The sequence below is a fragment of the Procambarus clarkii genome, chromosome 36 (assembly GCF_040958095.1).
Source record: "Procambarus clarkii isolate CNS0578487 chromosome 36, FALCON_Pclarkii_2.0, whole genome shotgun sequence".
In the NCBI taxonomy this organism is placed as follows: Eukaryota; Metazoa; Arthropoda; class Malacostraca; order Decapoda; family Cambaridae; genus Procambarus; species Procambarus clarkii.
The window spans coordinates 21,979,785-21,997,943 of NC_091185.1; the positions used below are offsets into that span (position 1 = coordinate 21,979,785).

An 18,159-nucleotide genomic window follows, 5' to 3' on the forward strand; every position below is an offset into this window, starting at 1 on the left:
AATGTGTCAACATCTTCGCATATCTGTCACTCCATAAACCTCTCTCTTTATGCCCTGTTAATCTCTCCATCTTCCTCCTGTTTCCCTCCTAGTCCAGCTTGAGAAAGGGGAAAAAATAATACGAGAAACGAAATACGGGTCAAGAAGAAGGAAGAGTTTATCAATGCACGGTGAGCGGTCAAACACTTATCGCCTCAATAGCACCGGCATTAAGGATTTATGTGGCGTGAAATGAGCCCCAAGTTGGAGGTGGTGTAATGATTCATCCAGTGGGAGCTTCAAACAGGTCGATGGTCTGAAATGATGAGGAGGGGATTGGGGGGGGGGGGGATGGGGTGCGCTCCCAATCGTGTCTCAGCTCAGCTAACAATCTTTCACCTGTTCCAGTTGATTGTATGATCTTAAGTGCCTATTGCCTGTCTAATTATCATATGCATTGAATGACAGGATTATTTACTCTGTGGAATTCTGTGTCTCCATCTCCCCCTCCCTCCCCCCCCCTCCCCCTCCCTCTCCCTCCCCCTCCCTCCCCCTCCCTCCCCCTCTCCCTCCCCCTCTCCCTCCCTCCCCCTCCCTCTCCCTCCCCCTCGCTCTCCCTCCCCCTCCCTCTCCCACCCCCTCCCTCTCCCTCCCCCTCCCTCTCCCTCCCTCTCCCTCTCCCTCTCCCTCTCCCTCCCTCTCCCTCCCCCTCCCTCTCCCTCCCCCTCCCTCTCCCTCTCCCTCTCTCCCACACATTCCTCAACATGGACACATAAATCACACATGCCACATTCTTCCTCACCTGATACATGTGTTAAGGGGCCTACGACCGCGCCTGGAATACGGCATAACAGGCACCTCTGATTGGCAGTCCTGACGTGATTAGTCGATAGTTTGTGATTGATCGCTACCCAATTACTGGCTGGCTTCGACGCGGGGTTCGACGCGGGGTTTCGACGCGGGGTTTCGACGCGGGGTTTCGACGCGGGGTTTCGACGCGGGGTTTCGACGCGGGGTTTCGACGCGGGGTTTCGACGCGGGGTTTCGACGCGGGGTTTCGAAGCCGGCTTCGACGCGGGGTTTCGAAGCCGGCTTCGACGCGGGGTTTCGACGCGGGGTCCGACGCGGGGTCCGACGCGGGGTCCGACGCGGGGTCCGACGCGGGGTCCGACGCGGGGTCCGACGCGGGGTCCGACGCGGGGTCCGACGCGGGGTCCGACGCGGGGTCCGACGCGGGGTCCGACGCGGGGTCCGACGCGGGGTCCGACGCGGGCTTCGATGTTTTTGACAGGGGAGAGATGTGTTCCTAAAGGCTATATTGCTGGAGATATATTAACAAGGATTTGACGTTTGACAGCCAGAAATCAACGTTACTAATTAGGTGATGAATTGTGGGGGATGGTCGTGGCTAGCAAGAGTGGTTGTGTGGTGGTGGTGGTGGTGGGGGGGGGGGGTGATGGTGGCTGTGGTGGTGGTTGTGGTGTGGAACAAGGCGTTAGTGATACAGAAGTGGTGAAATAGCAGAACTGATTTGCTTTCTGTCAGGTAGTTATTTACCCAGGACAATGTCTTCCCAGCTCCCCCCCCCCCTCTAAATGGCTCCATCATGCCCGCCAGCCCTCCACAAGGAACCACGCCCAAAACTTTTTTTTAACAATCTAGAAAAACACATTCTACCCAAACCTGTTTTTTTTCCAGTGATAGAACTTGATCAAGTTTATCAGGGCGTGAGACTTTCCCTTTTAAAAGCCACGAAGGCTTGTCTTAAACTTGCTTGTCTTAAACTTGCTTCTCACTAAGTGTTGATTCATCATTCTTGGCCTGATTATACCTTCTCCAGCGGATTATGTGGTATACTTATCAGTGGCACTGGTCTGTGGGTTAGTGCCGCCACCTCTCGGTGCCAAGGAGCTGGTGGCTGAGCGGATAGAACACTGGACGCGTGATCCTGGGTTCGATCCCGGGCACCGGTGAGAAACAATGGATAGAGTTTCTTTCACTTTGATGCTCCTGTTACCTAGCAGTAAATAGGTACCTGGGAGTTAGCCAGCTGTCACGGGCTGCTTCCTGGGCTGTGTGTGTGTGGGGTGGGGATAAATAGTAGTAGAAACAGTTGATTGACAGTTGATAGGCGGCCCGAAAGAGCAGAGCTCAACCCCCGCAAGCACAACTAGATGAACACAACTAAGTGAATACACAATCCGTGTCTCGCGAGTGATTGGGATTGGGTTCTAAATCTGCATATGGAAACAACTCTTTATATGAGGCCAGGAGGCATGGCAGGAAGTGCAAAAATACCCCTATTCAAAAGCAGAGGTGCAATAGGCACACTACAATACACTATGACCATTAAGGAACCAAGTGGAGAGAGGGAGAGAGAGACAGAGAGACAGAGAGAGGGACAGAGAGACAGAGAGAGGGACAGAGAGACAGAGAGAGGGACAGAGAGACAGAGAGAGGGACAGAGAGACAGAGAGAGGGACAGAGAGACAGAGAGAGGGACAGAGAGACAGAGAGAGGGACAGGGAGACAGAGAGAGGGACAGAGAGACAGAGACAGACAGAGACAGAGACAGAGACAGACAGAGACAGACAGAGACAGGACAGACAGACAGAGACAGGACAGACAGACAGAGACAGGACAGACAGACAGAGACAGGACAGACAGACAGAGACAGGACAGACAGACAGAGACAGGACAGACAGACAGAGACAGGACAGACAGACAGAGACAGGACAGACAGGACAGACAGAGAGACAGACAGACAGAGAGGAGGAGGGGGGGGGAGGACAGAGAGAGCACACAACCTGCTAATTTAACGAACTAATTCTACAATAAACATATAAAATTACACCCACAAATAATCACTTTTCAAAACATTAGAACTGTAATCAGCTGACGATCATAAACAAACCACAAACACCCTAACCTCAACGCTGCTCGGGTATCACTGGAGGCTAATGGTCGTTATCAACTATGTTCAGAGTCAGGGCCATCGTTTCATCTCACCTCCCTGGCTAGGAGCCAGGGATCCTAGCCAGGGGATCCTAGCCAGAGATATTCCTAGCCTCTGCCTCCTAGCCCCTCTCTGGCCTCTGTATATCTATTTAGCTTTATCCTTTCCGTTTTAGAGGCAATCGTGTCATCTTTCCTATCTTGTATCTTCGGTTCATCTCGATATTCTCTCTATATACGTCTTCCTCTATGTATCCTCTATGTATCCTCTATGTATCCTCTATGTATCCTCTATGTATCCTCTATGTATCCTCTATGTATCCTCTATGTATCCTCTATGTATCCTCTATCCCCCTCACCCCAGGAATATGCCAACTATCCCCATCAAAGACGATTCTGACCAACAAGGCTGCAATTGAATTCTTACAGAACTCTGAAAAGCAATGAAAATACAGATAAAGTTCCAGATAATGCAGACTTCAACAAGAAACTCAGACCCCAATCATCATTGACAATAAACAGATCACACTAACGTGATGCATCAAATGAACAAATCCACAGGGGCCGTGACGAGGATTCGAACCTGCGACCAGGAGCATCCCAGACACTGCCTTAATCGACTGAGCTACAAAAGGGTTTCAACCCTTTTAACCCTGTCGTAGCTCAGTCGATTAAGGCAGTGTCTGGGATGCTCCCGGACGCAGGTTCGAATCCTCGTCACGGCCTTTGTGGATTTAATCATTGACAATCGTCTTATCTAATACGTGGAGATAGGCAGACTATTGGGTCTCTAGATTGGTAGGATCTTAGGAAATCGAACACCTTAGGAAAACAGAAGATTCCGAACACTTATACGCATCTAGAATACCATTCAATACCACTACATACCTTAAAGAAAACCATCTGTTAAGCGGTGGAAAATAAGGAGCTAAGGAGAGCAGCAAAACACCGTCCACCATATGATCAGACAATCCAGGAGCTCCATGAGCTCCTGAACATACAGCCACTAAACATCAGACTGCAGCACCAAGCCATCAGGGTGTGGAACACGCATGAAAGGTTTGAAGACCCAATGTTAGAAAGATTACTTCGAGAGAGAGAGAGAGAGAGAGAGAGAGAGAGAGAGAGAGAGAGAGAGAGAGAGAGAGAGAGAGAGAGAGAGAGAGAGGAGAGAGAGAGAGAGAGAGAGAGGAGAGAGAGAGAGAGGAGAGAGAGAGAGAGAGGAGAGAGAGAGAGAGAGAGAGAGAGGAGAGAGAGAGAGAGAGAGAGAGGAGAGAGAGAGAGAGGAGAGAGAGAGAGAGAGGAGAGAGAGAGAGAGAGAGAGGAGAGAGAGAGAGAGGAGAGACAGACAGAGACAGACAGAGACAGAGAGAGAGACAGAGACAGACAGAGAGAGAGAGAGAGACATATTAGCAGTTAGTAACAGTTGATTGACAGTTGAGAGGCGGGCCGAAAGAGCAGAGCTCAACCCCCGCAAGCACAACTAGGTGAATATATACACACACACACACACCCTCTTCACCTAGCAGTAAATAGGTACCTCGGAGTTAGACAGCTGCTACGGGCTGCTTCCTGGGGAAATTTAACAAAAAGGAGGCCTGGTCGAGGACCGGGCCTCGGGGACGCTAAGCCCCGAAATCAAGATAACCAAGATAGGTCAAGGGTTGTTTAAAGTCGCTAGACCAGTGAAGAATAAAATCAGGGGGAAAGCACCAAGCCATTACGACTATATAACGCTTAGAACGTGTCAGGATAAGGATTTGGGATGGGACGGGGGAAAGGAATGGCGCCCAACCACTTGTGGACGATCGGGGGATTGAACCCCGACCTGCATGAAGCGAAACCGTCGTTCAACCGTCCAGCCCAAGTGGTTCGACAGACCAATGGTGATGTTTGAGGTGATCGTAGTAGAGATATTGCAACCACATCGCAGCGATAGAGCGCGATAGGAAACACCTATGCAGCGATACTGAACGATATGTAATCACTACGATACAATACAAGGCGATACAGTAGCCACTAGCTGCGATATAGCAATTACTAGCTACGATACAAGGCGATACAGTAACCACTAGCTGCGATATAGCAATTACTAGCTACGATACAAGGCGATACAGTAACCACTAGCTGCGATATAGCAATTACTAGCTACGATACAAGGCGATACAGTAGCCACTAGCTGCGATATAGCAATTACTAGCTACGATACAAGGCGATACAGTAGCCACTAGCTGCGATATATCAATTACTAGCTACGATACAAGGCGATACAGTAGCCACTACCTGCCATATAGCAATTACTAGCTACGATACAAGGCGATACAGTAACCACTACCTGCCATATAGCAATTACTAGCTACGATACAAGGCGATACCGTAGCCACTAGCTGCGATATAGCAATTACTAGCTACGATACAAGGCGATACAGTAGCCACTAGCTGCGATATAGCAATTACTAGCTACGATACAAGGCGATACAGTAACCACTACCTGCCATATAGCAATTACTAGCTACGATACAAGGCGATACAGTAGCCACTAGCTGCGATATAGCAATTACTAGCTACGATACAAGGCGATACAGTAGCCACTACCTGCCATATAGCAATTACTACCTGCGATACAGTACCCACTAGCTGCGATATAGCAATTACTAGCTACGATACAAAGCGATACAGTAATACCACTAGCAGTAATAAATACGATAATACAGTAATATGATAATACGATACAGCAATATGATAATACAATACAATACAGTAACCACTAGCTGCGATAGATACAATACAGTAACCACTAGCTGCGATAGATACAATACAGTAACCACTAGCTGCGATAGATACAATACAATACAGTAACCACTAGCTGCTATAGATACAATACAATACAGTAACCACTAGCTGCGATAGATACAATACAATACAGTAACCACTAGCTGCGATAGATACAATACAATACAGTAACCACTAGCTGCTATAGATACAACAATACAATAGTCATCTTGAACAGAAAACGCTTGACAGATAAAAACAAAACTAGCCCTACAGGAGCAACTATGATATAAAAATTGCATTAAAAACTTTCCAGTTGACACAAAGTTCGGCACAACTTGAAAAAGTCACAACATACTTTGATCCCTGTTGCACATGTCACTGTCATCCCCCGATCGCCCGTAATAACTATACTGTAGTGTGAATGTCAGTCATACTGCCCCCTCCCCCCTAAATAACTTTCCGATAAGTATTAAAGGCAGTTTCGTACTTGCAAATTACACAGTTGTTGTAAAGCTCTTGAATCTTTCAGTGATTATCGCTGATCGCATCGCTCTGTTCCCTTCAGACGCGTGGTGATACGCGACTAGCCCGCGATACGCCACTAGCTCGCGATACGCCACTAGCTCGCGATACGCCACTAGCTCGCGATACGCCACTAGCTCGCGATACGCCACTAGCTCGCGATACGCCACTAGCTCGCGATACGCCACTAGCTCGCGATACGCCACTAGCTCGCGATACGCCACTAGCTCGCGATACGATGTGTTGATTCTTAGACCTCTCCCACCCAACCACACACTGGTTCTGCCAAGGTCGCCAAAAACCCGCATGTGGGTTGGTTCTGACGGAAATCAACCCGCATGCGGCTTTTTCTGATTCCCTTGATAGAACTAGCCCGCGTGCGGGTTTTTGCCTCGCTTCTGACTGACAGATTTGCTCTAATTTAATTAAACAGATCAAGACTTCAACACGTGCCCTTGTGTGACGACATACTAGTGCTAGAGTAAACACCGTATATAGTGTACACAAGTAGATCATAATCCGATAGCCACTTAATTGGTGCCAGCGTGCCACAGGGTACTGTGCTTGGCCCTCTGCTGTGGAATGTCAATTTCAACAATCTCATCTCATTCCTGAAGCTCAGGTCTATGCTAACGAGTGCCCTTTAACCTTTACATATGAACAGGAAGAAATGCCAACTGCTACAAGACTCATTAATCACGAAAATCTCAATGATTTTTAGCTATGGAAAATGGCAGGTCACCTTTGCGGCTGAGGAAACAGGTAATTTAACTAGGCTAAACACTGTAAATCGAACTAGGGTGCATCGCACCTTCTCGACAGCAGCGGTTGCAAAACATCTCTCACGTACACACACTATTTGGTGAGTAAATATACCCTGGATGCGCCTTCTACGGTGGAAGCAGACTCCATACACAGCTTCAAATGTAGATGTGATAGAGCCCAATAGGCTCAGGAATCGTGCGTGCGTATGTGTGAAGGGGGAGGCGTTTTTAACATGCTAAATAACATACCATAATTACATATTAACGTATATACAATTCAACTATCGATTCTACCATTCTTAAACTTAAACAAAAATTAAAATAAATTAAATTAAAAATTATATTAAACAAATTAAAATTATACAAACTTAAAAAACAAATTAATATTAAACGAGAGATATTTATTAGCCTAAATCTCCTCATTTTCAGTTCTGATAGACTTTGTTATACTTAAGAAATCCATAAAGCAGATTTAATGAAATTTTAATAACATGATTCAGTGAATATATAAATCCTTATTTGGTTGATTGATGAATCGTTGCAATGGAGAAATCCACATCAACGGTAAATTCACAAAAAAATATGCGAAACCTGTTATAATTCGTGTCAGTTAATGTTTGCGAGTTAACACAAAACTTGTATAGAAAAATTCTTGACGGCAATCAACATCATCAGTTAAGATGCTAACGGATTAGATGATTTACTGGACCGGTTACAACAACTACACACACAAAACACACCCCACACACACACACACACACACACACCCCACACACACACACCCCACACACACACCCCACACACACACCCCACACACACACACACCCCACACACACACACACACCCCACACACACACACACACCACACACACACACACACACACACCACACACACACACACACACCACACACACACCACACACACCACACACACACACACACACACACACACCACACACACACCACACACACACACACACCACACACACACACACACCACACACACACACACACACACCACACACACACACCACACACACACACACACACCACACACACACACACCACACACACACACACACCACACACACACACACCACACACACACCACACACACACACACACCACACACACACACACACCACACACCACACACACACCACACACCACACACACACCACACACCACACACACACCACACCACACACACACCACACACACACACCACACACACACACACCACACACACACACACACACACAAAACACACACCACACCCACACAAAACACACACACACACACACACACACACAAAACACACACCACACCCACACAAAACACACACCACACCCACACACAAAACACACACCACACCCACACACAAAACACACACCACACCCCCACACACAAAACACACACCCACACACACAAAACACACACCACACCCACACACACACAAAACACACCCATACACACACACACAAAACACACACACGTGGAAAATCTGACGCAAAATAACTTTTTAACACAGCATCAACATGGGTTCAGGTATGGCAAGTGCTGCCTCACAGGATTAATTTAATTCTTACAACCAGGCAACACAAATCAGGCAAGATAGAGAGTGCTGGGCAGACTGCATATTTTCGGATTGCCAGAAAGCCTTTGACACAGTACCACACAAGAGACTACTGCACAACCTGGAGATGCAGGCAAGAGTGAAAGGGAAGGTACTCCACTGGATAAGGGAGTACCTAAGCAACATAAGACAGCGAGTCACTGTGAGGGGTGAGGTCTCATATTGGCGAGACGTCACCAGTGGAGTCCCACGGGGATCAGTCCTTGGACCTATACTGATAAATGTAAATGATCTCACAGAGCAACCCGTTCTCGCAAATTCGTAAAGTCAATATTGACTTATTAACTACGTGCATAGGTGATATACTAAACATAATAGATACCCTTAAAAAGATTCATAGAAAACACCGACCTTACCTAACCTTGTTAGTATCTTAAGATAAGCATCTTATTGCTTCGTAATTACAATTATTACTTAACCTATACCTATTATAGGTTAGGTAATAATTGTAATTACGAAGCAATAAGATGCTTATCTTAACATACTAAGTAGGTTAGGTAAGGTTGGTGTTTTCTATGAATCTTTTTAAGGGTATCTATTATGTTAAGTATGTCACCTATGCACATATTTAATAAGTCAATATTGACTTATTAAATTTGCGAGAACGGGTTGCCCAGAGGGAATAGACTCGTTTCTCTCATTGTTTGCCGATACAAAAATTATGAGGAGGATTAAGACAAGAAAAAAGCTACAAGATGACCTAGACAAACTGAAGAAATTGTCCAACAAATGGAGATATAAACAAGATTTCAAATATATATTCACAAAACAAAACTCAAAACGAGCATAAAGTTTAGATTCACGAAAGACCTGGGTAAATACTGGTTTGAAAACAAAGCTGATTTATGAATCAAATTATCTGGTACATAATAGATGAGGGCTAGAGTGTTTCAATCGTAAGCTAGACACTACAAATAGGCTAGACACCCCCCTTTTTTGGCAGCTAATTTTCTTTTGTAGTAAATGACTTGGTCTCAACTTCGTTAATTCTAAAGTACCTGGTACCAGGAATTTTCATTCAAAAGGTACCTGGTACCAGGAATTTTCATTCTAAGGTACCTGGTACCAGGAATTTTCATTCTAAGGTACCTGGTACCAGGAACTTTCATTCTAAAGTACCTGGTACCAGCAACAGAAGTACCATTAGGGTAAATACCTTAACCAAGCTAATAGCTTTCTCCCCCCTTTCACCACCTCCCCAAACACACTACACACGAAGCACACCCTAAAACCACCCCACTCCCCCCTTACACACACTTAGTACATACCTTAATGATGTCCCTTTCACCCCAACACCCCCACAACCCTACCCTACACACCCTACCTTAACACACCCTTGCTCCCTTAGCCGCATGGGTGTGTTATAAACTTATCAACTTGCCTACGTTTAACTGAATAGTTTAGGCTCTTCACAATTACGTGTCTCGTTCAAAACGTGTTAATGTCAGATTCGTTTAACGAGATAATGGAGAGTTCAACTAACTATTACTTGCATTCCAAAGACGTGTAATAGGCTTGTCTTCAAGATTGTGTGTGTTCTCACCTAGTTGTGTTTGTGAGGGTTGAGCTCTGGCTCTTTGGTCCCGCCTCTCAACTGTCAATCAACAGGTGTACAGGTTCCTGAGCCTATTGGGCTCTATCATATCTACACTTGAAACTGTGTATGGAGTCAGCCTCCTCCACATCACTTCCTAATGCATTACATTTGTCAACCACTCTGACACTAAAAAAGTTCTTTCAAATATCTGTGATATTGTGTGTGCGCGCGTGTGCGCGCGTGCGTTCACCTAGTTGTGGTTGCGGGGGTTGAGCTGTGCTCTTTCGACCCGCCTCTCAACTGTCAATCAACTGTTTCTAACTACTACTATTTTTTTCCCCCAAACCACACACATCCCCAGGAAACAGCCCGTAGCAGCTGTCTAACTCCCAGGTACCTATTTACTACTAGGTAACAGGAGACATCAGGATGAAAGAACCCCATTTTGTTCCCGCCATTACCGGGATGCGATCCCCCAGACCCTAGGACTACGAATCCCGAGCGCTAACCACTCAGCCATCAGCTAGATCCTGCTCTCCACGTGTTAAACAAAGTGGAGCAGGCAGCCCTACTTAAGAGATACTTCCTAAGTATGAATAAATGTCAATGTAAAAACGAGTTTAACAAGAGGGAGATCATGGCATAGCGACGCGCACGCCGGCTCTCATATGTGACTGGTCCACATATGTGACTGGTCCACATGTGTAACTTGGCGACAGGTATATTGGGAGACATTTTGTTCGTCTCATGTGTTATTGTTTATCACACATGAGGCAGTGGTTGTGACGACCAGACTTCCTCTAAACTGTGTGATAAGCAGAGAGAGAGAGAAGCAGAGAGAGAAGCAGAGAGAGAGAAGCAGAGAGAGAGAAGCAGAGAGAGAGAAGCAGAGAGAGAGAGAAGCAGAGAGAGAGAAGCAGAGAGAGAGAAGCAGAGAGAGAGAAGCAGAGAGAGAGAAGCAGAGAGAGAGAAGCAGAGAGAGAGAAGCAGAGAGAGAGAAGCAGAGAGAGAGAAGCAGAGAGAGAGAAGCAGAGAGAAGAGAGGAGGAGAGAGAAGAGAGGAGGAGAGAGAAGAGAGGAGGAGAGAGAAGAGAGGAGGAGAGAGAAGAGAGGAGGAGAGAGAAGAGAGGAGGAGAGAGAAGAGAGGAGGAGAGAGAAGAGAGGAGGAGAGAGAAGAGAGGAGGAGAGAGAAGAGAGGAGGAGAGAGAAGAGAGGAGGAGAGAGAAGAGAGGAGGAGAGAGAAGAGAGGAGGAGAGAGAAGAGAGGAGGAGAGAGAAGAGAGGAGGAGAGAGAAGAGAGGAGGAGAGAGAAGAGAGGAGGAGAGAGAAGAGAGGAGGAGAGAGAAGAGAGGAGGAGAGAGAAGAGAGGAGGAGAGAGAAGAAAGGAGGAGAGAGAAGAAAGGAGGAGAGAGAAGAAAGGAGGAGAGAGAAGAAAGGAGGAGAGAGAAGAAAGGAGGAGAGAGAAGAAAGGAGGAGAGAGAAGAGAGGAGGAGAGAGAAGAGAGGAGGAGAGAGAAGAAAGGAGGAGAGAGAAGAAAGGAGGAGAGAGAAGAAAGGAGGAGAGAGAAGAAAGGAGGAGAGAGAAGAAAGGAGGAGAGAGAAGAAAGGAGGAGAGAGAAGAAAGGAGGAGAGAGAAGAAAGGAGGAGAGAGAAGAAAGGAGGAGAGAGAAGAAAGGAGGAGAGAGAAGAAAGGAGGAGAGAGAAGAAAGGAGGAGAGAGAAGAAAGGAGGAGAGAGAAGAAAGGAGGAGAGAGAAGAAAGGAGGAGAGAGAAGAAAGGAGGAGAGAGAAGAAAGGAGGAGAGAGAAGAAAGGAGGAGAGAGAAGAAAGGAGGAGAGAGAAGAAAGGAGGAGAGAGAAGAAAGGAGGAGAGAGAAGAAAGGAGGAGAGAGAAGAAAGGAGGAGAGAGAAGAAAGGAGGAGAGAAGCAGAAGAGGAGAAGGATAAAGTCAACGACATAGGAACAGAAGGACAGAGAGAATAGGGGAGAAGAGAGTGAGTCTAGAGAAGCAGAGAAAGCAGAGGCAGGAAAACCGACAACAAAGGGAAAAACCAGATAAACACACAAAAAAACAGATAAACGGAGATAAAGGGAGAGACTAAAATACCAGTTCCAAGTTAATATGACAAAAAAATTAAAACTAAAGTTCCCACTTTGACCTTTCATCTCATTAGAAAAAGTTGGAGGTATCAACCTCCCCCCCCCTCCCCATCACCCCTCCCCCCCTCCCCCCCTCCCCTCTCCTCCCTACCGTCCCCAACCCCCCCACCCTAGTTTTATCGAGGGTTAATTAAGTTCACTGTTCATGTTGGAGAGTGGGGGGAGGGGGGGGGGGGGAAGAGGGGGGTGTGTACCCCCCTTGTTGGCAGCAAGAACACACTTATTGTGGTGGTGTTGGTAGGTGGGTGGTGGTGGTAGCAAGGTGGTGGTGGTGGTAGCAAGGTGGTGGTGGTGGTGGTGGTGGTAGCAGTAGCAAGGTGGTGGTGGTGGTGGTAGCAGTAGCTGGTATCAGTACACACACACACACACACACACACACACGAGGTCAATACAACCTTAAAGGTAGCGACTGAAGTGCGTGAGCGTTTGCTTGAGAACACGCACGCAAACACGCACGCACAGGAGCCAAGAGACCGCAAGGCCTCCCTATAACTAGACACCCCTACCTGGGAGTGGATACAACACCAAACCTAACTCCAGAGGCTCATATAAACAGAATAACATCAGCGGCATACTCTACTCTGGCAAAAGTCAGAACATCCTTCAGTAACCTGAATAAGGAGGCTTTAAGATCACTGTATACCACATATGTTAGGCCAGTCTTAGAGTATGCCGACCCATCCTGGAGCCCTCGTCTTAAAATCACACAAGGAAGCTCGAATAGGTGCAGAAGTTTGCAACGAGACTCGTCCCAGAGCTGCGAGGGATGAGGTATGAAGACAGACTGAAGGAACTAAACCTGACGACGTTAGAGAGGAGGGGACATGTTACAGACGTATAAAATACTTGAAGAAATTGACAGGGTGGAAAGAGGAAATGTTTACAATATCAATAGAATAAGTATGTTCTATCCTGTCAAAAATGACAAATTGGAATCTCTATTCTGCAGAAATAAATAGGCATTCAGGCAAGTAGGCCTACATTGAATTATTAAATCTGATAACGCTCTACGGCTCCTCTATATATTATTATGCATTTAAGATCATATAATAGAACAAACTTTCATTAAAAAACTTCCAAGAAGCCATATATTAATGTCTCAATTTATATAATCAAATAAGACATTAAAAAAAAATTCGAATTGTAGCGACACAGATTCACTTAAAACAATTGAATCGATATATATATATATGAAAGACGCTGCCTCGTTTCCAGCCTTTGAAACGGCATCTCGCAAAAAAAAAAGAAAAAAAAAAAAATTTACGCAAAATTTTCCTGAAAAAAATTCAGGTTCATGATTCAAGAGTCGTAAGAGTTGAGAGTTCTCTCAGGAAATTTAACTTAAAAATAGATAGAAAATAAGTAGGAGTCATAACTTTTTACAAAATATTCCTCAAGATGAGTTAAGGCGACGATAGAGACAAGACACAATCCCCACCAATCCACAATCCTCTGATTATTGTAACTGATTTACGTGGGTAAAGTCTCCGTGGTCCCCCACCACACGCGATAACCGCTCGGCTGCGCAGCCCCATCAGGAAGCCACTCAGATGTCTGAAACTCGGCAAAAAATTCACATTTATGTATTCGCATCCTGATTGGTGTGACTCAGGCGTCGGACGGCGCTTAAATGGTGTGGTTAGCGGGAGTCACGTAGATCTACAGCAAGAGGAAATGTGTTGCGTTCACCGTTTCTTGCAATGAAAATTTAAGATTCCTAACCTCAAATGAATATCTTCGGAGGTGAGTAGTGGTAGTGGTGTTGAAGGAGGGTTGTTAAAGATTCGCTACTTGGAACAAACAGTTCCAAGTAGCACGGGCTATGGTGATCCCGTAGGTACCGGGAGGGAGAAGTAGATTTATACTACCTCTACTGCTCTCATATTTTAATTTTGTGATAGATTGTAGAAACTATATAATCTTAATTCGTAGCTAAATGGCACTCACTTTATGCCTAGAATATAATTAATTTATATTGCTATACATCTCTTTATTCAAGCCAGTATTGTAATTATTTATACAAGTTATCAATTCAATTTTTTGATAACGTCTACCAGTCTACCGTACTTTGGTATGCAAACTTTCCTCAAAACGTAATACCATTTGTGACTAAAGCTTTTGATTTGATCTTGACATATTAATAAAACTTTTGATTTGATCTTGACCTTTTAATAAAACTTTTGATTTGATCTTGACCATTTAATAAAACTTTTGATTTGATCTTGACCTTTTAATAAAACTTTTGATTTGATCTTGACCTTTTAATAAAACTTTTGATTTGATCTTGACCTTTTAATAAAACTTTTGATTTGATCTTGACCTTTTAATAAAACTTTTGATTTGATCTTGACCTTTTAATAAAACTTTTGATTTGATCTTGACCTTTTAATAAAACTTTTGATTTGATCTTGACCTTTTAATAAAACTTTTGATTTGATCTTGACCTTTTAATAAAACTTTTGATTTGATCTTGACCTTTTAATAAAACTTTTGATTTGATTTTGACCTTTTAATAAAACTTTTGATTTGATTTTGACCTTTTAATAAAACTTTTGATTTGATTTTGACCTTTTAATAAAACTTTTGATTTGATTAAACTTACGGAGTTTGAGGGAGTTGGATAAAGTAAGAAGCATAGTGTTGAATATGAGAATGAATGAATGAATTATTAGGGGGAAAGCGCCAAGCCATTACGACTATATAGCACTTGGAAGGGGTCAGGATAAGGATTTAAGGATGGGACGGAGGGAAAGGGAATGGTAGGAATATGAGAGATTGCAGGTGAGGAGTGAGGAGTTCCCTCACTCCTCACCAGGAAGGTGAGAGACTTTGAGTGATATCCAATGGAGGGGGGGCAGGGAAGACAATAAGATAACGGGAATTATTGCTCTAACCCATCTTTCAAATAAAACGTCGCATTTTTGACGTATAGTCTACCTAAAGCCAAACAATTGTACTAGAAAAAAATAAATTTACGTAGTGTCCCGTTTTCTGTTTTAGGTCCTCTTTCAGATTAGGTTAAGGGGGAACTTTAGTACGACGGTTATATGACGTTGGGAAACTCTACAGAGCTGGGAACAGAGGACAATAGAGGCAGAGTCACACACACTCAAAGACAGAAAACGCAGTTTAAAAAAACGTAGCCCAATCTGTTCTACGGCCATATTAAGGAGAAAAAAGTTGTACGAGATCATATGGATCAGATTAGAGAGACATACGAGAATTCTCATCGAAAACCATATGGGTGATATATGAGGAACTCTATAAAATATTTCAGGAGGTCTTTACAAAGGAGCCAACACATGGGGACCAGAGTTGTAAGATGAAAGGCTAGAGGAAACACTGGATGACACAGTAGCCACCGTGCAAGAGGTTAAACATCTTGAAGAACTTGATGCAATAAAATCAAGTGTCAGACTAACTGGTGTTACCCATCTTGAGGTTATCTTGAGATGATTTCGGGGCTTTAGTGTCCCCGCGGCCCGGTCCTCGACCAGGCCTCCACCCCCAGGAAGCAGCCCGTGACAGCTGACTAACTCCCAGGTACCTATTTACTGCTAGGTAACAGGGGCATTCAGGGTGAAAGAAACTTTGCCCATTTGTTTCTGCCTCGTGCAGGAATCGAACCCGCGCCACAGAATTACGAGTCCTGCGCGCTATCCACCAGGCTACGAGGCCCATAAAACACTTAAGACAAGAAAACGGCAACGATTGTGCAAAAAAGAAAACAGTCCCGATATTCAGGAAAAAAGAACAAATAGTAGGCATTATAATTTCATGCCAGTGTCACTGACAGGTATTCCATGTAATGTATTATCTTCTTGATAGTATCTTGAGGTTCTTAAAGTTATCTTTATGATTTCGGGGCTTAGCGTCCCCGCGGCCCGGTCCTCAACCAGGCCTCTTTTGTTACACATCCCCCTGGAAGCAGTCCGAAGCAGCTGTCTAACTCCCAGGTACCTATTTACTGCTAGCTGAACAGAGCATCAGGGTGAAAGAAATTCTGCACATTTGTTTCCGCCTGCACCGGGGATCGAACCCGGAACCTTAGGACTACGAATCCCGAGCGCTGTTCACTAAGCTGTCAGGCCGCCTTATTACTAGAGAGAGAAACAAGGTTGAGAATAGTGGAACACCTAGAGATGATAAAGAAATTAACAGTATGGATTTGTAAACCATAAAACTATAGTTTGAGACAAGTACGAAGATTTCAAAGACGATTGGAGTCAGACTTAAGAAGGGTTAAGCTGAGAGGACAGATTGTGCAAAAATGGACCTCACAATCATTGAGTACAGAAGAAACAGGAGATATGATCACAGCATACCAAATACTTAAGGCAATAGACAAGGCAACCCTCCATAAATTGAGAGAAAGAACGAACGGATGTGAAAACTGCAATCACAAATGAGTAGGAAATATAAAGAAATACTCCAATCCTGCAAAATCCAAAAGTGAAAAAAAACATTAGTAGAAGCCACCTCCCTCCACAAACAGACGAGGAGTCACAATAACGTGGCTGAAATATGTTGACCAAACCACACACTAGAAAGTGAAGGGACCACGACGTTTCGGTCCGTCCTGGACCATTCTCAAGTCGAAATGTCGTCGTCCCTTCACTTTCTAGTGTGTGATTTGGTCAGCTCTCTCCACAAGTTTAAGGCCAGATTCGCCACAGAATTTAAACGCCAGAAGAGTTAATCAATAACTCAACAGTTCCAATAGAGCTGGGACAAAGAGCTAGCTCTCCCTTACCTGCACTTATCTATATGTAAACACAAACAAGATTAAGATATCTTTTGACCTTGGTAGATATATCTAAGTTCCCAGGATTATTTACGTACATGGAGTCCACCTCTCTTTTTTTTTAAGTACAATACTAAGGATACCAAACAGTTTAATTCTACAAATCTACTAACTTTTTCACTCACATCTTTGAAAAGGGCAAATAAACTCCTCTGCCCCCGTTTTCTAATAGACATTTTGTGGCGAACTACTCTACTTTTTAATTCTATGTCTGTCTGCTTAATGTAAACCGTATTCCAGCTTTTACTCAGCATTTTGTAAACTCGTGAACCCTAAACTGTGTCTTTTCTTTTTTTTGACAATTTTTTACCAGTTTTGTGTTGGTTAGCACTGTTTAATTCACAGAGGTGTTATAACCCTATAACATGGTCCTATAACATGGAATTTTATATACTGTCCATAGAGCTGTATATACTGTCCATAGAGCTGTATATACTGTCCATAGAGCTGTATATACTGTCCATAGAGCTGTATATACTGTCCATAGAGCTGTATATACTGTCCATAGAGCTGTATATACTGTCCATAGAGCTGTATATAAGCTCTAAAGCAATAGTACCTTTTTCATAAAAACACTCGTAATCTGATGTTAACTCTCTCAAACTGTTTTATACATGTAACCAAAGCCTTCATGATTAAAATAAAAGATGTACATGTTTCGTACATGCCTGATGAACCCCAACTTCAGCTGTGAGAACACCATTGAAGAACTCCTGGTGAAGAACACCTCTGAGTGACGCCTCTGCCATTTAGACGCGTAAGGAGTAACTGTCCATATTTTATAAGACTGAAAATCGTAAGATTTAAAATCTCAGAAATTTCGCCAAAATTGTATTGTTGTTACGGATCCAATTCTTTGGTGAAAATTGGTTTTGTAACGACGTTACTTAATTGGGTCGATAAAGCTTGTTTCGTTAAAGGTATGATAGTTTTCTTTGTTTAATTGTAGTTAGCAGGCTGCGAGCAGCCGCGTCAAACAGCCTGGTTGACCAGTCGAGCAACAAGGAGGCCTGTAACCGGGCCGCGGGGACGC

General features: G+C 44.4%; 1 protein-coding gene across 1 annotated transcript in view; it reads right to left on the reverse strand.

The window, feature by feature from the left end:
• Window positions 1-886: 886 nt before the first annotated feature.
• The window catches only part of LOC123747144 (uncharacterized), a 70,126-nt gene continuing 52,853 nt past the window's right edge, over window positions 887-18,159 (reverse strand). The window contains exon 3 of the mRNA XM_069336674.1: window positions 887-1,285. Coding sequence (XP_069192775.1) covers window positions 887-1,285 — 399 coding nt within the window. The remainder of the gene's footprint in view (window positions 1,286-18,159) is intronic.